We start from the raw sequence: 22,284 nt of genomic DNA, 5'->3' as shown, positions 1-22,284 counted from the left end.
AATAGTACGGACGAACAAAACCACCGTGTTCTGTCTTTATAATCTAATCGCTGCAATATCTAACGAATTCCGAAGATTAGGCCATTTCCAAATAATGCATTAGTTCGTCCACCAATTACTATATCTCTGACCTCGCGGTCATTCGGAAATTGATGATGGGCCAACGTAGAAGTCAACAGTGATCGATGGGAGTTCAAACTTGCGATTACGATAAACAATTTGGTCCTGGTTGTAGTTTTTATTCTAAAATGGGATAGGTACTATGTATTTTTTCATTTTTTGATATTTATTCGCTATAATATACAATAGTTGAAGAAAAAATTAATGAATTAATTAGTTAAAAATTAAATTAAATATTTTTAAACTTAACTAGTTATATTTTTAACTATAGTTTTTAATAGGTAATTTAATACAAACTTAGAGTTACTTAAACCACAGTCAGTGTAAAAAAAGGAGGAATAATATAAGTTGATTTAAAAAAAATTATTTATTTAGTTATTATTTAAATTAAAATTGAAACAATAGTGCAATAAGACCAGTACCTAGGTAATAATTAAAAAAAAAATAATAATACTAGCTCATTTATTACTAATTAGTTTATATATGAGTTAAGTTAATATTTTTCTCCATGTTAATTTCAAGCTTTCAGAGTTGAACATATATTATATTGTTTGTTACTTATTAACTTATAACTTAACGTGATTAATGTTATTACATAGCTAACTCAAGTTATTTTTTTTCATTTATATACCACCCTTTGGGTAAATATATAATATAGTATGTTTATGAGTAATATATTATACCTACTGAATACTGATATATTTCACCAAGTGGAGTTTTTAAGAGAATTTGATTAGTTTTCAAAAATGTAAAAATAAATAATAATATTGTTACGTGGTTTAAAATATTAATAAATTACAATAACCACTAACTACTCAGTGTGTTACGGCTAATAAATTGTCTTCTTTAATCTGGTTATGTATTTATATGATACGAAATAATATATATATATTATATATTATATAATATTAGGTTTTCATAACCAATGGTTTCTATTGACGCGAGTTTATTTAATAAAACTATATTAAGTATTGTTAGGTACCTATACAATGTTTTAAATATAATATTTTCATATAATCCATAAATAAGTCTTGTAGGAAGTAAAATTTTTCATGCGTTTCGTTTTTGTTGATATCTCATTATCATATAATGCACTACATACAATAATAATAATAATTATTATTATTATTGGTAAAAGTTATAACCGAGAGAAGGTATCAAACGAAAAGTTTTTCTTTAATGTTCCTACGTATTTTGATTCTTTTAGTTTGTATCAACTGTTTGGAGTATAGAATGTTCAAATTTTAGGTTCAAAGTATTTCAAAAGCTATATAAACATAAATGTTCCATCTATATATCCCTCAACAGAAGGCTATGCATACTAAGTATATTGTTTAAGACTTTGAAGTTTATTTATAAGTATTAAAAATCATTAAGAATTAATTGTTATTTATCGTAAATATTTCACCAACAATTCTGAAAATCTTTTCGTGCCTCATTGTTATGTAGGTGCTGGAAAACATTATCATTTATTACTTATAGGTTTCCTAATGAAACGGAATGTTCATACATGAAAAAATGTATAACTTTATTTGTATTACCTATAAAGATGGTCGATTCTAAAACTTGTTCTACAAGGTTTAGTAATTAGATTAGGTTTGTCATTCACAAAATATGTTACATATAATATAATGGGTATATGGTCACAAAAATAAGTACACGATGTGAATGTATTTAATGTTATTCCCGATTGGTCATTTAATAAACGCACATTTTAGGTTAACGCTAAAGGAAGTTTTTTCCCTTTTTTAATGCACATTCCTCTCATTACATTTATTTTTAAATCAGATTTATTGAAATAAATTGTATAGTCAATTTGCACTTATATTGAAATGTTTTTTTTAAAACTGGTCTTTCAGATTTCGAGATGCGTTATTACCTACGTTATTTATAGGCATAAGACAATTTCCTTTTTTTTTTTGTAAATGATAAAATTGTTTTGCAAAGTCAAAATGGTTATCTATTTACTATTTAGTACAAGGTTGTACATAAATACTTAGTTAATTCTAAAACCAAAATCTCCAATAAATAAATAAATACAATTATTTATAAACACACATTAAATTCAAATATAGAAAACAATTATATTTAAACAAAAAATACCTCACAATTTTAATAATTTTTTTATAACTTAAAAATATTATTCATGGTGACTTAACATTAAAAATATTAAAAATATTTTAAGATATTACATATTCATATTATGAACTCATTTAATACTGCAGTTTTACAGAGAGATTGTATTGACTCAAAAGTTTATACCTAACAATAATATAATAAATAATATTAAAATACGTTTTTAACCGAAATTAAATCAATCTACCGTAATACTGACATAAGTAAAATAAATTACTTTAATAGCAACATCAAAAAAACATGTTATCATGAAATATACTTGGTGTTATAGGCTATATAGTTATATACAGACCGTTTTCGCTCAAAATCGTTTTTCGTATACAATATTACAATGCTACATTGCCACTGAGCTTAAATTTAATATATCAATAACAGCGACTCAATTGACACACAAACTACACAAACTATATAGAAAAGCGGTACTCACTTGCCCACTTTTTTTTTTATTATTATTTTTCTGTAAAAGTTTAAAATCAAATAAATTAATTCTAATTTATTCTAAATAAAATAAATAAAATTAAAATTCTCAAACTTAAAAAACAATGTTTGTTATATTTGAGACTAAAACGTGTAAAAAAATAATTTTAAATTCTTAAACGCTTTTTAGGTCCAGTTTTAAATTTAGTATCTGAACGCTGCAATAGCTGAACACATACGTTTCACGCATCATAAACGAATTTCATCCGTGCTTAAATGTTTTGAGTCGAAATTGTATTTATAAATCATAAATGTGTATTTACTAAAATCCACTATGTCTTTATCTCGTTTAATTTTTATAAATATAGTCGTCGTTAAATATCGCTTTAAGCAAATATTTTAAATTAAAACCGTCCAAAACTCGAAACTCGACTGCTAACTTATTATACCTCATATAGGTATTACTGTTAAATTAATGTGGAAACTCATTCATAATATAGTCATATAGTAGTCGAATACGATGTCATTAATTTGATGTAATGAGATAAAATGGTATATAAATGTTATTGGAAGACAGCATAGTTATATGACGTGATCGCAACAACTGCGAATGTGTATAATACATTTTGTGTGTTATTCCTCTTAACGGTTTTCTCCGGATAACGATAAATGTTATTTAAAAACCATTGTCAGTTTGGTTTTAAAACGAATAACTGGGCGAAACGAGTCCCGCGCCGCCCAGATGATGGGCCGAAAAGCGTTCGGTAGGTTAAGTATATTACGTTATCCGTAACTGACCCGACCAAATCAAAATGTGCACATACCATCGTGTAAGTATATTGTAACCAATATTGAAGGCACGTGTAATGTTAAAATCTATAATTAGACGTATAAAAAAAAGTGACCGATAAAATAATATACACTTAATTATCGCGCCGGTATATTCATGACGGATTGGCCGCGATCGTGGCCAACAGGCTGGCAAAAATCCACGCGCTCTTAACGTTCGGTTCGACCGTTCGCAACGTGAACGGTTTCTGTTGGAGCGTCAGCTGCCGTGCCTTGTGGCCAACCGCGAGCGCGTACGTCGAGTGCGTCTCGAACGCGGACCCGGACACGGCCACCGTGACGGGCAGTCCGGTCCGCTTCAGTACGGACGACAGCCCGGCGGCGACCAAGTTCGCGGACCGCGTGGTGACGCATCCGCACGCGTACCGGAAGAGCTCGCAGTCCATGTGGGACGGGTTGGTCACGTCCAGCACGTCGGTCAGCACGGTCCGGGTGCGGCTGTACGACAACCGTTCGTCTGACTCGACCAGCCACAGGTGTTTGGCTTTAAGCGCGTACTCGGTGGTCATGGCTTTTGTCGTGACGCCCTCGAACAGCGCCCGGTTGGAGGCCATCGCCAGAACCATCTCGCGTACCAACTCGGCCATGTACATGCCTGCAAATGTGGACCGGAGAAGGCCGACCGACCGCGGCGACTATCATATTATTAATATTATTATTATTATTATTATTATAATAATATTGAGGGAGTAAATGATTTTTTTAAACGTTCACTTAATTATAAATATGAAACAAAAACTGAAATCTAACAAATCGTTACAGAGTACATTTAGAAAAAAAAGTTTAAATGTATGTACAAACATTTTTAAACTTGGAATACATCACGGATCAAACCTGTATCTAATCATATTGTTATTTCACCTATTTAAATTAAACTGAATAAATTCCCGAGTATAAGGATAAACTTATTATTGCATTTGTAATTTTTGGTTTATTTAAATAAAATATATTAACTATATAATAATATAAATCTATGACTAAGAATAAAATGTAAAAAGTTTTTAATGCACTATTTTGTATATTTAAAGCTTTTTAATTTTACAATATTTTTACTATATACTTTTTGACGATTAAAACCATTTTTAATAACTATTAATTATACTAATATAATAGAACAATTTGTGCATTAAGACTAAAAAGGATTTAAGATTTTATTGAAAATTAAACACTAATATTATTGTTAATACTCAGACTTGTATCTACTACCTAAATATTCTATTGTAAATCAATTTCAGTATTTGTGAAGTAGAGAATCATATTAAAATAATATAAAATGGTGTGTCTAAATTTTAAATAAACATATACTATGATTTTCAATGTAAAAATATGCAAATCCCTCCCCCTCAAAAAAAAAAAGTGACTGTATATTTTTATTTAGCACATTTTTAAAGCATCAAGGGTTGAGACTTCCTCATAAAGCTTTTTAGATTTTAAAAACTGGAATAATAAAACAAAAATTCTTTTCGGAATAATATAATCTCAAATCCTGTATAGTAATCTGTAGACCTACATCCTACACGAATAATAATATATTATAGTACGAGTATAACAACAATAATAATAATTATTTTAATTGTGTAATATCGTGATGGCGATAATGTAGTTCACGCGAACGCAACTTGCCTGAAGTCATTTTCTCGTAAATTTGCTGGCCGGGATTTCGGGATCGGGCGTCGAGCTGACGGTCGTATTCGGTCAACAAGTGGTCGAGGGCTCCGTCCTCGCCGAAAGCACCCCATTCGGTGTTGATGACGGTGCGGCCGAATTCCGACACGTAACAACAATTGCAGCCGTCGTCCACGACGACCGCGGCGCGCGTGTCAGGCTGTTCGGCCACGCTGTGCATCATGGCCGCGCACGCGTCGTTGAGCACGGCCACCGAGGCCACGGACACGTCGGCCCGGGCTGCGGCCATCCTCCATTCGGCCGCCACGTCTCGGCTCACCCCGTCCACGAGGTCAAACTCCTTGGTCCACCGGTGCAGGTTGGCCGACCCCCCCAGGGGCCCGGTGCTGCCGACTGGGAACCCGAAGGTGAACGCAACAGGCAGCCCGGCCTGTCTCACGCCAAACTCTTGGGCGAACTCGGCCAGTGCACCGGCCACGCAGTCGAACAGATCGGCCACCCTGCCGGTTATCAGGGCACTGGCCGTCAGTGGGTGTTCGCGCGACTTGATCGACACGTCGTTCGCGCCCAGCAGGGTCGTCAATTGCGTGCTAAACCGATGGCCGTGGCTCAGTTCCACGCTCAGGAACTGGCGGGCGACCGGCTCGATGGCCGTGGACGGTGTTGGGAACGGTACTCGTGTGTTCCAGCACTTTATCGAGACCGATCCGCCTGCGGGCCGTCCTGAACGCCGTAAACCCAAGTCCATGGTGTCTGACATGCGGCGCGTCACGTGTTTCAGCTCGTCGTCAGACACTTCGAACTTCCGGCCTACCTGTTCGGCGTTCAACCGCTTCCGGAACATCTGCGAATAATTGCTCGCGTGTCTCCGGAAACCGCAGATGTGACCGAGCACTCGTCCGGCTGCTGTGATGCAAACATTTCTGACGGCGGAGGCGGCGGTAACGTTCGGTAACATTCTGCGCTGTTTAGAGTCGGAACGACTTTTTTTTTTTGGATATTGATTAAAATTTTAGCACATACCTATTATGTCTTTTGTGCGTCGTAAAAAAGGACAAACGTTTATTTTTATTATTATTATTATTGCCGTTTTATTTTTGTTTATTTCACACGTTTTCACCGATGACGTCGTTTCTAACGAATTACCAAATTTATTATTATGTTTATGTATAAGCGTTATATAATATACAGTGTGTTCTAACGTGCGGGTCACGCATCCTATTCAATAAATTTAATTAATTATTCAAAACACGATTTTAAAAGATTAATTATTAAACTATAATCGAATTTTAATATACTAAGAATTGCCTAAGATCAAAATTTAAATGATAGTCATCTAGTTTTCAATTAAATTTAGTTTATAATTTATTGAGATAATTTATGCACTACATAAACAATAATTTTAGACTTCTAAACATAAGTTTAGAATACCTTATATCACCGATGCATAGCGATGTATCTATTTGTCCGTCTGTTGGTTACCAGTACATAATTATATACTCGTGGTTATAATTTATTGAAATCAAAATATTAACGTACCTATTATCCGTTATTACTATATCTACGATTACGATTGTAAATTGTTTATATTAAAATAATTGTTTTTAAATTGTATATTGTATTTGTATAGTTGTTTATTACTCTTTATTAAAATACGTTAAAAATCCGAGAATTTAGCACACTCACACAGTGAGATTTACTAATTTGATTTTATAATGATTGCATATAATCGGTTGCATAAATTCATATTGCACATGATGTAAATTATATAAAGCTAACTGTGAAAACGTTTTCGAAATAGTAATGTGGTTCAATCAAATTTATTTCAATGAGTTTTAAAATACACTATTTGTATTAACTTAGTAAATGTAAAATTATAATATTATAATATTTGATAATATGACATACAATAAATTATTTAGCGTTTTCAGAGCATATAATAGAGTCGGATGGATCGGTAAAGTTGTCGTCTCGATATAGATTAGTTTAAATATCACGATATGACGTCCCTCTGGAATTTTTTACATTATATTTTTATTCATCGTTTTCCTGATCGTGTGTTTATTATGTTAATATTTTATTAAATCTTCAAGCTGTATCGATTAATTTATATTTCTTACGGTTGAATCGTGAATTATTTATGAACAAGACACTGCGTGTCTGCGTATATATCTCATATAATTTATGCGTACAAACAGTAGGGGACACGGCATCGTTGTTTATTGTAAATATATATACATGTATATATTTATATATATATATATATATTGACTTTTCATCGACATTGATATTTTAATCATAAACTATAATAATATTAATAAACATTCGTATAAAAATGTTTCTTTCTATAGCGTAAAAATATAAGATAAATAACATTATTTAGTAGCTATAAATTTGTATGTGTATGTTTTTGCGTATTATATTATGACGAACGAAATGATCTTTGGAGCCATATAAAATGGATACGTGACGAAGATTTGTAACGTGATTTCTCGTTCTTGAACCATGGTAATTATTATACAGACGGAGGCTGCGATGACGAGCTACGCAGCTGTCGATTTTAAACCCAAATATACGTGCCAACTGCCAATTGTAATATCATTAAAGCTTATAGCAGAGCGCCTCAAACGTTCGAGTGCAATTTTTATGTTACCGATTGTTTGTATGTATATATATAAAAAAAACTAAATTCTCAGCTTATCTAGGCTTAAAAGCGGATCCAAAGCTTTGTAAGAGGTTGTTATATTACAATTTATTTACCAATCACTTAAAAAAGAAATAATAGATACACGCGATTGTATATTTTTGTTAAAATATTGTAATAACATAATATTAGGTATGTTATTATCATTTACTGGACATAAAATATCGATGTAGATACCTAACAATAATTGCAATCAATTAAACTATTTGTGTGTGTATATTTGTGGATATGTTTTGGTTAAAATAATAAGTTATTTTTGTCATAGACGATATAATATAAAAATAATGATATATGATATAACATGGTTATTGATATAACTGAGACTGTAATAAGGATAGAAAATATGATTTTAAATATATTATAGCCATAGATCGAATACTTATCACAACTAGCGTTAACTTAATATTCAATAATTGAAACAATTTTTAAGAGTACTTGCATATAAAGAATTTATTTTAAATTAATGATAATATTATGTAAGTATTAAGTTTTTTGTTCAAATGATTAGATGGTTTATTAAAAGCTGAGGATCATTTGAGAAACACTATTTTTTGTCATATCTGCAGTCCTCGTTGTTTATATAAACTAATTAATCATTTTGACGTTTATACAAGTACAGTTTACAAGTTATAAGCAATTTATAATTTTTTTTTATACTATAAAATGTGAATATTGACTAGTTGAAAAGTTAAAGCTAAGTTAAAAAGTTAATTTCTTAAAATATCTTAATTCAACTATAGTTGGTTAATTTTCTAATGATTAGCTTATTAAATTACTTACTTTGTCAAAACTTAGCTTTTTCAGTTAATTTTAAACATAATACATTTAGTTAAAATTATAATTATACACATCTATATTATTTAACCGTAGTTAAAATTAACTAACTACAGTTTTATTTTCAAAATATCAAATTTTGATTATTCACATTCACAAAAGGTTGTTAAAAATATACACTTTTAATAGGTATAATAGTAACTCAATTGTAAGTTTTTAATATTTTAATTTTAAACTTTAAATAATGTATATAATTTTCAAAATGATAGTTAGATATTCACGTAGAATAATATTAATTTTTTTATAGTTTGACATTATAACGTTAATTGTTAACAACACACATCAATAATACTATATTGATATTTATTTAAATGAAAACAATATATAAATAGGAACAATAATTTTGTAATAAAAATAAGATATAGGTACTGATGGTATACGTATATCGCAAATTTAATGAAAATACCTACGTTTAAACTCAATATTTTTATAAATGTTTAAAATTGTAATAATAATGAAAACGCTTTCTACATTACTGTATACACGACATACACGTATTCTCGTATTATTACGATAGTTGGCGTAGACGGTTTATCAACTTGAAACTGTATATTGGAGCGTGGTCGTTTAAGACATTTTACTGGACATATATTTTTGTAGAAGATTGTCCGTTATACATTGCTATACTGTAGGCAATTCAATTGATTTTATATAGTCAATATTCCGAGAAAAATATTATAATACAATATCTATTGCAATATAAACCATTAGCGATGATTGTAGGATAGATACAGTACATAACATTGGTGCATCACATCCGTATTGTCGGATAAGAACCGTGTGTACAGTTATTAATCGCGATGGATACCATATCCGTGATGATAAATATGTGCGTGTTTGTGCTGAGTAAAGAGAAAAAATATTGAACGTAAAAATAAATAAATCAATAACTACTAGCCTCACTCACCGTCTGTTCTTTTATGAGAACCTACATTATGTAGGTACTAAACGTATATAACTGCGCTGTAGGTATTTCATAGACCTGGATTATAAATTTAAAATGAATGTGACAAATATCATATGATATAATTTGTTATCATATTCGTCCACGGCTTAAATATTATTAAATTATATTTATTAAGACAAAAAAAAAATTGATCTTGTCTTTTATTCAAATTCACCTAATATTGTAGCATTGTGTTAAACTGATGCTGTAACTTGTAATTCAATGTGAAATGTCGTTTTATATTCACACGTTCTCAAATCACACGCAACTGTAGTGTTTTGAATAGTTTTTGATATATATATATATATATATATATATATATGTAGAAACTATAAAAATATATATATATGTGTGTGTATTATAAATATTGAAATTAAAATAATACAATTTTTCAGTTTGTGGTCATGTAATAGTTTTAAACTATTTGGCTGATTCATTGAAAAATTCAAGTGAATTTAAAGCATACCGATGTCATACGTTAAGCGATTGTGAAAAAAAAATCATTGATGACAAAGAACCAACTATTAACATGAATATAGACATACCAAATTCGTGAGTAAAAATACATTTTATTACAAAAATTGTTTTTTAATATTTAACTTTTAAATTTTAAATACGTCTGAGTGTTATAATAATAGTAAGTATTATTTAAAAACTAGTAGCCAGTTATTAACTAATATAACATATTACTCATATTTATTGAATATAATAAATAATAATTCAAAAATATAAAATATTGTATACAATTATTATGATATTATTTACAGTTATTTAATTAACTGATTTTGTTTACAATACCAACGCTCTAGGTAAAATTGTACTAAAAATATCACAATAATGAGTGTAATCTTACCTAATAAAAATAATGATCATGATAAGTTTAGTGTTATACTACACACAGTGCTAGAAGGATATAAAAAATGCATTAGGTATAAGGTCGATAAAATATTATTCATCGCATGGTTCTACATATACGCGAAGAACAAACATTTTTTTTTTTCAATATGATTTTAATTTCAGTGATTAAAATTTAAATCTTGGTGATAAATCTCTAATATTAACATAGGTATACGTAAATGTATTTTTATACTTAGGTGTTATTATTTGAAAAATACTTTTACTCGTAATATTACTGTATAATATTCCTTTATAGTATTTTTAAAAATTTTATTTTGTTCCATTTGGTATTTAATTGGAAACTGTAATAAATATATGGATCTAAACAAAATGAAACATCACAATAAAAGAAAATGTATTTTTTTTTATGCAAGGATTGACACATTTGAAATTGATATTTTCTTAAACTTAAATATTATAGTTTTAAAAATAAATGAAAGAATTATTAAAGAAAGAAAAAAAATAATAATAATAAAATGACTTGCTTTCAAAATATAAACCTCTCGGATTTAGTAATTGAAAAGTCAGCAAATTGGTGACAATGTTTTTATTCGTTATAAATATGAAAAAGTTACACTTCATAAAGTTCTATAACGCAAGATAAAAATAATATATTATATAGGACTTAAATAATAATTTGTTCTATTTTTATAATATCTAGTTACTTTTAAGAATTTTGTACGTCTGTACCTATACTACACAATAATCATAAAACATTAACATTCTATAATACAATATTAATAGATTATGCTACAACTACACACTAGATATTAAATCTAAATAATCTACATTTACGAAATTATTTATGATTCACTAATCAGGTAACGTAATATACCTATATAAAAATAATTTAACTTAATAAAATGGTGAATTTCCAGATCGTTGTTAACAGTTCTTTATAATACATATGATTAAATTTGCATCCCTTATTTATTATTACTAATTTACTATCATACATACTTTAATGATAATATTATGTTAAAAAAGAAGTAATTTAAAAAAAAAAATTTAGTTAAATCATTGAAGTGGTTTTATATATTATAAAATGTTAAATTATTAATATATAATATATTTTTAGCGGAACTTTGTTTTCAAAAAAACATGGTCTAGGTTCATTTTAAATCATCATATATCAGCTATTATTAAGGTTGAAAATTCTTATATATTATAATAAAGAGTATTAATTAATTATTTAACACATTTTACTAACCTATAATATGTATGTTTTCTATAATTTGTTACCTTATTACATTTGTAATTTTGGAGGCTTTATGGAATAAAGTTGAGCATTCGAGGTATATTAGTTTATTCATTGGATTCAGTTGGGTTGAATAGCTTATTATGTTCATTTATTTTTTAGGTTTTTACATTTAAGTTATAGTTGATTTTACAACAGTTTTTGTCAGTATACATATATTTTAACATGCAGTTCAAATTTCTTCACCGGTTAAACATTTTATCGGTAGTTTTTGTATCATTATGAAGAAAAGGGTATATAACCGCAATGCGTTGCCTGTTCTTAAGTGATTTATTGCTCCTTCATTTTTTCTTGTTAACTATACACTTCCATCTATAATGGTGTCTGATTTTGATTCTTTTAACTCATTTTCTTTTATTTATACTCTTACAGCCTTTTATTATACCATTAGTTTCTTATCTCATAAATTGAACTATACATATTTATATTTTGTCTTGTCAGAGTATGTTCTGATATCGTAATCTAAATTGTATAAAATACTCATAAGAATTTTTTTCTCTAGAAATGATAACAGTTATAAATATGAACTATTTAAACCTTTTTTAGTTAGATTATAATTATACAAATATGTAAAAAATATATTGTCCTGCTGTATTGTTGGAAACCTAAGCATTGTAGGATATACGTGTAACCTAATTCAGTGTATAGTTTTATTGTGTAAGAGCTTTCAAGTTTCCAACGGTGTTAAATTCAATATAATAAATATTGAAAAAAAAGGTTATCCCTCTACATAAATATTTTTCTAACACCTTATGATACAAAATATGATAAAATATAAATATAAAATTGAAATTAATAAAACTTTTTATAACTTGTGGGATAGCATCAGAGAGCTTGAACATAATTGCCTCATATCCTATTCAAATGTTTTCTGTTTCACGTATAATAATAATATTATAATTATAATTTTTTTATAATAAATAATAAATTTTTTGTTGTGGATAAGTACCTACATAATATGATCAGATACCATAAAATATGTAATACCTATGTACACACATATTTTATAAATAAATAAAAATAATGAAATATTATACGTGAGTGTTTATAATTCTAATAAACATAATATATTATTGAATTTTTAGAACCAGAGGATTGTATTCTATAATGCCAAGCAAAAAGAATTTAAAAATATACTCACGTTTGTAAGTAAATCAAAACATTTATCTTATTACTATATTTTTCAATATTGTATTACATTATTCCAGGTACCTATTGATCATGTAAAAAAATAATTTTAAAGAAAGTAATGACTAATAGTTTATTTTTATAGCGTGTAGAAATTCTATTTATTACAATTATTATTACTGATAAGTTGAATAGTACAATTTAAAAACTTTAGTTTGACATTTATCACAGCGGCTGCATATAAATAATATAAAAGTCTACCACTCTTAGAGAACATAAAAGGCATTTTATTTGAAGAAACAAGTGAAGATAGCTTGAATGCAGGAAAGTAAATCAGCGGTAATAAGAAATTGTTTTGGTGGAAAGCACGATATTTTTTTAAGGTATTCAATTATTGTGAAGCATTAAAATAAAAATGCAGTGAAGGTTGATTATTAGAAAAATGAACGTGAAACTCTGGAATGTAAAAAATACCCAGCTGCTAAAAGATAAACAAAATCATCAGTTAAAATTAAAATTAAAAATGTGAATTAGTTATGGATAAATCAGAAAAAATATTATTAATAATGTGGTTTAAGTTAGTTGATAGCTACATATTATAGTCGTAAATTTTTATTTCTAATAATGTATAAACAGATTTTGGGTGACAGTGAATGTACAGTAGTTAGCTCAAAAAATGGAAGAGTTTAAACAAAACGTTTAATATTGATAATTAACAATACACGCACAAGTGTTCTCTCTATCTCTCTCTCTCATACATACGAGTCACATAAACATTACGAAGTTGGTATCGGAATAACCTTCCACGTCTAACTCACGCTATCGAGGACCATAGTTAATTGAATGAGCTGACATGTATCACGGCTGCTGCATATAAATAATATAATATTTATTATCGTAGAAGAATAGTTTATATTTAAACCCGGCGACCGGCTAGATAATAGACCATTCGCGCGTCACGTTTAAAAATAAAGGTCGAAATACATCGGATGGAAATAAAAACTAAAATCCAACAAACGCCAAACGTATAAATAAATAAATAAAGCCCTCGGCTACTGTCTGTGAACCGGCGGTCGGATTGGCCTTTTATCAACGTGCTACAGCGCCGACGGTGCGCGGTTCAATGCGTTTCCGATACATTACGTCCAGGAAAAAAAATATTTCAACTAGTAATGTTGTGTAAACGAACAAAAGTGTGGTATAACAACACGATAGTTGTATGAATTCGTTTTCATGTTGCGCCGTTGCACGTTATAAAGTCGATAAATTTGCAATGATGAGGTACGCGATGGCGAATCAAATATTTAATTAATATATTACGGACGAGTTTATGTGTAAATGTCGATCAAAAGCACTGAGCATTTTCATATTCTCGGAAGAATATTTAAAATTATCAAAACAAGAGTTCGTTTAGCACGGAGAAAAAGAATCAGGGCATTTTTCACGAATAGTTTATTTATTTTTTAAAGGCAATTTTTAATTTTTGAAAGATATACAATAAGATACAGTTAACAAATTATATCGATCTATATAATTTAATTTAATTTATAAATATTAAATACGCATCAACAGCCGGGTTGTTAGCGTTTTATAAATCCAAGGTATTGCAAATTAAGTTTGTAGACTAGTAAAAAAAAAAATGTGAGCAGAATGATAGTTTCCTAAAATGTAGACGCAATATATCCTTGGATTTTAGTATTTTACATAATAAAAACACGTAACTATATCGTCAGGTAATTTGTATTATCGTAATTAATTAGAAATGAGTTTGGAAGCTTGACTAGGTTTTCGTGATTTATGGAAGTTTTGCGACCAAAAACTTAAAAAAATATTAGATAATTCTTATATACTCATAAAAATGTGTTATTGCTGCATATTAAGCTTATGTTAAGCTTATTGAATCCATTCTTAACATTGTTTATAGTGGTGTGTGATGCGTTGGGATAAATGTTGGATAAGATTATTATTTAATTTTGATTGTACTGTTAACGGGGTTTTAATTACTGGATATTAACCGGTTTAACGATCTTGCAGTAAGCAATAATTTAATCTTTTTACGAAAAATGTCCATATATTTCAATTGGTATTGCTTGTTCTTTTTTTAGAATGAGCTGTTTGTTACAGTTGAAGTGAATGATCGTTTGTTAACATCTGTGGATAACGATAATTTATGTTATTGTGCTGAAAATGTTATGTTCTGGGGTATAGCGGCTAATTGAGTAAATAAGTATATAATAATGTTGACTGTTTGGTTTTTAGAGTTGGTTGTGTTTTCATTTGGTTAATAATTGTAGTTGATGTTTTTTTTAGCGATTGTATTTGTGGTACTTTGTGACTTTTAGATTTCTTAATAGGGGTTTTTTTTTAAAGCACGGTTTAATGCGGAGGGCTTGTGCTTAACTGTTTTTGATAAGTACGTATAGTTATGGTATTGTATAATAGCCATAATTACCTATACGTTTACTGCGTCGATTATCATTTGCTATTGAAACTTGCGATAAAAAAAGTGTTATTTGTACGTTGTAAGAACACGATATTTTGATTTATATAATTATATACTGTATGATTTGACATTAAAAAAAAATAATAACAATTTAGACAACCAAGCTTTACGCGTCTTATAATAATACAAAACACAACAATTGGAAGTAGAGTCAATGGTATCGTGGTCGTTTATTTTCATCCGAGAATTGGGCGCAAGTTCGAAGAATTACTTATAAACTTTTTAAACACGCACTTGAATTGATGGTATTGTCTCAAATCTAGTTCTGGTGTACCATGTACCTACGATCAAACTAAGATTTATCAAACATAGTTAGAATGGATTCTGTCGAATGTATTATCTAAGTTTTCTATTATTTTTCAGTAAATATAATATTATCACACACATCATATTTATTGTAAAAATTATTTCCAGTTAGGTACGTAAACTATTGCAGTGATTTATTATTTTCTTGATAAATTAAGTACCTAAAATGATAGATAATAAATTTAAATTAAAAATTATTATATTCATAAATTATTGAAATGTGTATTGTATTTAATAATTCAATAAAATACCTATGTGTAATAACTGATCCATAGTACAATTTAAAATGTTTAAATTGTCCAACATGATTATACAGTGTATTATTATTTATTGTTTTACAAATTTAAAGGGAGTTCCAATAATAATAAGTATTTAAAAAGTTCTAAAAATTCTCGAAGATGATCAATTTTATAAATTTACAATATGTATAATGCTAAATTATTAATATATTATATCATTATTTTTCTTATTACATTACATTAAAATATTATTATAAAATGTTGTTTGTTTATTCGTTGAATTATTATTTTTCAGCTTCTTGAAATGAAGTTTGAAAATTTTAAGACACTTATCATTTTATTTGGAGGAATCATCCACATCATATTCACGCGTAAAGTACAATATTCGATATGTTTTTACATTAGGTAACATATATACTATTTCAATGTACAGTGTAGGCGATATTTTATTTATTAAGCACTTATATTTATATTGTACTCTGGATACTATATTAGGCAACACAAACAATTTGTATTAGAATATTGTATAATGTCTCTAATAATATATTATATTATATTTTTTTATGATCACAATACTACGAAAGTCATATTTTGTATTTACCTACGTTATACCTTGATATATTTATCTCGTGCAAGAAAGCTATTTTTGATAATAAATTATACTCACAATTTCCACACTAATCATTATTCTCTTGAATATTTTATAGTGAAAGTGAATACTATATAAACTGAATATTATGATAGCGTTTACAAATATTTTAAAATCTTATGTATGACATTATTTGCGTTGCTCTTAAACAGACTATGAAGTGAAAGGATCTTGATATATTTACTTGCCTTCGATAATAAATTAACTTTTTTGAGATAATACCATGGTTATTAACACACATTAAAGATAATAGTGGAATTTTATTAAAATGATAGAATATTTTATGATGTAAATATAGAATACATTGTAATGGAAACTATTACTCTTGGAATTTAAATCCTCAATAATTATTTATTATTTATACGAGCATAATCTTATTCTTTTTAATGATGAAATAATTGTGGTTATTAACTGCCACATAATAGATAATGTAATACCAAAATATCTTAAATAGAAAATTAAATAATTAAATAGAACATAATTTTATTATATTGAACAGGTTTACAAATAACAATATTCTTTGTTGTGATGGTCAAATAATGACAACATGAATAATAGATTATCCATACTAGATAAATATAGGTTTATGTACATCATTGAAGAAAATGAAAATAAATAACTAATAACTATTTGGTTTCAATTGTCAGTTATTTTGAATATTTAAAATATTTATGTTAGCCGGTAACTAATTTCGAATCGATCAAATTACTTTAATTTATATAAAATTATCAACTTACGATATTTAACATATTATATAATATAAAAATAATGTTATACATTAATAATATAAGTCTGAAAAATAAATACAATTTTATTTTTAACTTCATAACTTCATTATGCAATACAATAATTTTATTTTAAATCCAAACGTAAATTGATAAATAATTATAATTATAAAAAAAAATTCAAAAAACAAAATCATAGATCAGATAATTGCATATTATTAAAAATAATATTAAAAAAAAAGTTAAGATGAAAACTTACAATATTAGGTATAATCATATTTTAATGAACTTAAATAATCGATTTTAAATCTCTGCCTGTGAAAAGTGTGCTAGTTTATATTTAATCTAGTACTTAAATATATTCTTAACAAAATCAAAGATTTTGTAAACAATTTATATCTAATAAAAGTAGATATTGCTACATTTAATAGATATAAAATTGGAATAATTTAAATTTAAATAGGAATAATAGGATATAAATATTCACATTTTTTATAGATAAAAAAAATGTTAGTCTCGATTCAATATTATAATATTCAAATATGGATAATTTCACATCGAATAGCAAGTATACTGCTCTAATGTTACAATAAAAATAATATATCTATTAATAGTTTAGTTGGTATCATCTTAATTATGATTATGTAATATACAAGTCGTTAAATTAATTATTATAAGCATGAATCTTGATGTTATTAAACAGAGTTTAATACTAAACGACGACTTATTATGAAATATTTATATACGGTTTACGTGTATTAAAAACAAATACTACCTAAAACCATTGAAGCTTATATTATTACATTTTTGGATTGTATTTTACGATGATCACAAAACCCATTTAAGTATTTTTAATACATAATTTATAAAGTTGTATTTTATACACAACATTAGAAATCGTCATGTTTATAAAATATAAATTATATTAATTTCTTAAATATCAAGCAAAACTGTAAGTATAAAATACATTACACGTTTTTGATTCATATTTAGTACGTCTGAATTTTAACCATTATGTGGAATGGTATCACATATTTTACATTTTGTGAAATATTTATAAATTAAATGGTAATGGATATACTTGTTTTTATTATTATTTTCATGATTATATACTATTAGTGTTCTTATTATAAGCAGTTAAATAAATAATAATGGAATTTGTAACGATTTTACAACTTTTTCATTCACTCTCTTTTTATATTATTTAAATATAAATAATGTACTTACATTATAAAATAATATCCATTATTCTAATATAATAATAATTAAGAATACATTTATGTTTCATTAAATATTTGTCCAGAAAATGAAACAAATTGTTCTAAAAATCAAACAATGAAAAAATGTAATACAAAATTTTTAATTATTTAAAAAAAATATGTAAAAATATGCATTTATATTGTATGTAATGGATAATATTCATTATGTTATTCACGTAAATCTAAGACTAACTATTTGGTTTGAATCCAAAAATGATTGAATTCATAATTTTCAATTACAAATGTTGGCAAAACGAATAACACAATTTTATGATGAAGATGCAGCTTAATAATATGATATAGAATATGACCAATTATAATCACTTAATAATACGTATTTAGAGCCATCTTTTTTTATTTAATAATTATTTTTATTATTATATATCTGAATCTTTTAGCAAAACTAATTACGAAAACACTATATTAATTTAATTTAAAAATATTTTAATATATATTTTTTTTAAATACATTGAACATTTATTTTACATAAATAAACAATAATACGGATGGCAGAATATTTCGAACATTAACATGAATCACATGAAACATACAGCAACAGAACATAACAATTTTAAATTTACATTCATTTTTTTCATATTTTATTTTTATCTCTAGTCTAGTTTCTTATTAATCGATGGTGAATATTTTGTAGAAATATCAGAAATACATGTTTCTATTATAAGGTTTAGTATGGTTGATTAATTTACAATGAAATATTTTGTAATGGCTTTTAACAAGTTTGTTTACTGTTTTTAATTTTAAGTCATTATAGAGGGCTGTATTTGTAATATATCATGCACCTGTGATAACTCTTACAGTGATTGAATGTAAGGCTTAGGGTTTAGCAAGAGCCCAAATTGGAATACCATATGTGTATATACCATATGACCATACTGGTATAATGATTGTTTTATATATGAGTAATTTGTTATTAAAACTCATGTTATATTTTAGTATAAGCTAAAGTAGATGGAGACGTGATTTAAGTTGTTTTTGTTTAGTATGCTTTGGCCATGTTAACCTTTTATACCAAGGTATTTTTTTTTTACCGTTCCAGTGGAATTTTTTCGTTATTAAATTTAATTAGAAGGCATTCCTTTCTCTTTAGAAAAAGTTCACCTGAGTAGATTTTTCATCATTAATTTTAATTTTATAGTTTTTTTTTTACCCAAAACTCAATTTTATTTAGGTGTAATTATAAATTATGTGACTTGATATTAGAATTATTATTTAAAGCAAGTATTACTATGTTGTTAGTTCCTTAAAAAATATGATGAAGAGAGTTTGATTTTATGTAGAAATATCCACGATGTGAAAATTATAGAGTGTGGGTAAATGGTAACTACTTACTAGCCAAATTGAATTCTAGCCTCTTAAAATTGTAAAATGTTAAATACCTACTAAGTAACTAGAAATGTTTGTTGAATTGAATCATCAAAAAAAAAAAACAAAAAATAAAAAAATATTTTTGACTGTTTTATTGTGTACTTTTTTACTTGATTGTTTTCTTGTATAATAATAAATACTATAATAAATTATATGAAATCAACCTGATAAATAATTTTAACTAGGTATGTAGACACAATTAAAGTTCCATTAATTGATTATTAATGTTATCATGAATTCATAACGTGTCTACAAAGTTTCATAAACTATGCCATTTAAAAGCCTTTTCTCGTAATTTACACCTTAAACACAAGTTTTCACTTAAACTCTATGTTTTGTTTTAGTTATAATGTTCTAAATTAAAAAAAATTGATACAATATTTGTTAAATGTATCAACATATTTTACACGCGATTTCTCTACATAGATTTTAATTGGTAGGTACCTACTGTACGTGTTAATTAACGTTTTGAGCATTATATTGACTGTAGGTTACCTAATTGTTAAGAAAAATATTATCAGAACAATATAATCGATCAACAATTATGTTTTTTTTTTTTGCAATAATAGCAATAATAGAAATCCAACACAGAAAGTTGACTATAAGTTGAACAGACATAAATATTTTTTACATATTATATTTTGTTATCTGTTTTTTGTGGTCACCCATAAATTTCATAGGTATTTTAAGAGTTTCAAAGATAATTAAAGGAATTGAAAACTAAAATTATATTCTACATAAAAATATAAAAATGTGCATTCATCTATACATTAAAAATATGATCAGTAAAAAATTGTTTATAAAATAAAATTAAATAAATAATGTGTCCGTGAATTGTATTATTTTCCATAATATCTACTTATCTAAACAAAAGTATCAAAGACAATTATTTTGAAAATTGATAATGATTTTAAAAATATTTTTGAATTTATTTCTTAGAGTCACTAATGATGATTATAGACAAATATATACAAAAATTCTAAAAAACTAAATTGTGATCAATATATTTTGCATTTTATTTTTAAAATATGTTTAAATATGCTTCATAATGAAATATGCTTTTAGTCTATATGAAAATATTCTAATTAAAATTTCTCTCACAAAATTATTTAGTTTGGATTTAAATTTGTAGCACACCTATTGCAATTATTGAAAATATATAATTGATTAAATAATGCAAAATCATAGAGTTTTATTACTTTAATAAATTACACCATTCTGATAACTCAGAAATTACTGTTTTGAATTTCAATTTAGATACATCAATAAAAAAAAAAAATTCACCTGCTTAATAATTTACAATAAACAAAGCCTGTTTTTATTTAAAAAAAGTTTTAATCACAATATCACGATACTCCTATTAATAGAGGTACAACAATTCTCAAGAATTTGAAATTATATAATCTTAAAGTATATTTTAAAATTCCAAAAATCAGATTTGTATAAAAAATTATTTTTGAAGTAGATGAAGAAATTTTTTATTGTAAATTTTATAAATAGACAAATAGATCAAGACTTAGTGGATTATTTATGTCTATTACAAGCACAAGTGTCAAGTTATTTTTCAATCAATATGCTTGTTTTATATTTCATATATTATGACTTCAATGCTGTAAAATTCTCCCGGGCAGCTGAAGATAAGGTTTGTTCTATTTTTATTTTACATGATCATAATCTTTATACACTAGAAAATAGCTTATGCTGCTCTCGATGGGCGCAAAAACGGCTATACAATATACATAATATTATTGTAAGATACAGAAACAAAATCCCACGTGTAAAGTTTAAACTACTACTCTGTCCTTCTTCGTTGTGTTTAAAATAATTGGTATAACGAAAACCTAAATTTCACCATCTCTAGCAGTTTGTTTGTACTTCTTCATATCTTTGGTTGGTTCACGAATCTTTTAATTTTGAATTCCTTAATCAAGCGATCAGTGCATTAATGTTCATAGTTGTAATTTCCCAGACCTAGTATTTTATATTTTTAATAAATTTTTTGTCGTCGCCAATAATACTCTAATTGTCATTTTTTATTTCTTACAACCTCAACTGTTTATTTTTAATCTTATCCAGTCTCCCATAACTACCTAATGCAATCATAAATATCATACATTCGTGTCCGCTAACAATAGTTGGCTTACACTAAATCATTCCACTCATCTAGACTTTAAATACTTATAATTATTTTAAGATAATTATTTACTAGTTAAAAATTTAAATTTCATGCATAGAAATTCTCAGAACATTTTGTTTTCAAATATGAAATTAAAAAAGTATACTGTCATTTAAAACGATTAAA

The 22,284-nt window shown here is 26.8% G+C and overlaps 3 protein-coding genes across 6 annotated transcripts in view; 1 reads left to right on the top strand and 2 right to left on the bottom strand.

The window, feature by feature from the left end:
- The window catches only part of LOC132929437 (lipase member H-like), a 41,973-nt gene extending 25,437 nt beyond the window's left edge, over positions 1–16,536 (top strand). The window contains exons 6-8 of one of the 2 annotated variants that reach the window (XM_060994778.1): positions 10,028–10,184; positions 12,873–12,932; positions 16,259–16,536. In XM_060994778.1, coding sequence (XP_060850761.1) covers positions 10,028–10,184; positions 12,873–12,932; positions 16,259–16,271 — 230 coding nt within the window. In that variant the 3' untranslated portion in view covers positions 16,272–16,536. Of the gene's footprint in view, positions 1–10,027; positions 10,185–12,872; positions 12,937–16,258 lie in introns of those variants that run through there. The other variant, XM_060994779.1, reaches the window with a different exon arrangement.
- Positions 1–22,284, bottom strand: part of LOC132930158 (ras-related protein Rap-1b) — a 164,308-nt gene that overhangs the window by 63,387 nt on the left and 78,637 nt on the right. The window lies entirely within an intron of this gene.
- Positions 3,618–6,377, bottom strand: LOC132930878 (hexokinase-4-like). The gene is made up of 2 exons (XM_060996977.1): positions 5,146–6,377; positions 3,618–4,117 (listed from the first exon to the last, which is right to left on the bottom strand). Exons 1-2 carry the CDS (start codon positions 6,104–6,106, stop codon positions 3,618–3,620), a joined length of 1,461 nt encoding a protein of 486 aa, XP_060852960.1. The 5' UTR covers positions 6,107–6,377.

Source organism: Rhopalosiphum padi, chromosome 4 (assembly GCF_020882245.1).
Source record: "Rhopalosiphum padi isolate XX-2018 chromosome 4, ASM2088224v1, whole genome shotgun sequence".
NCBI classification, from domain to species: Eukaryota; Metazoa; Arthropoda; class Insecta; order Hemiptera; family Aphididae; genus Rhopalosiphum; species Rhopalosiphum padi.
The sequence above is the reverse complement of the archived record's forward strand: the minus strand, read 5'-3'. Positions and strand labels throughout refer to the sequence as shown.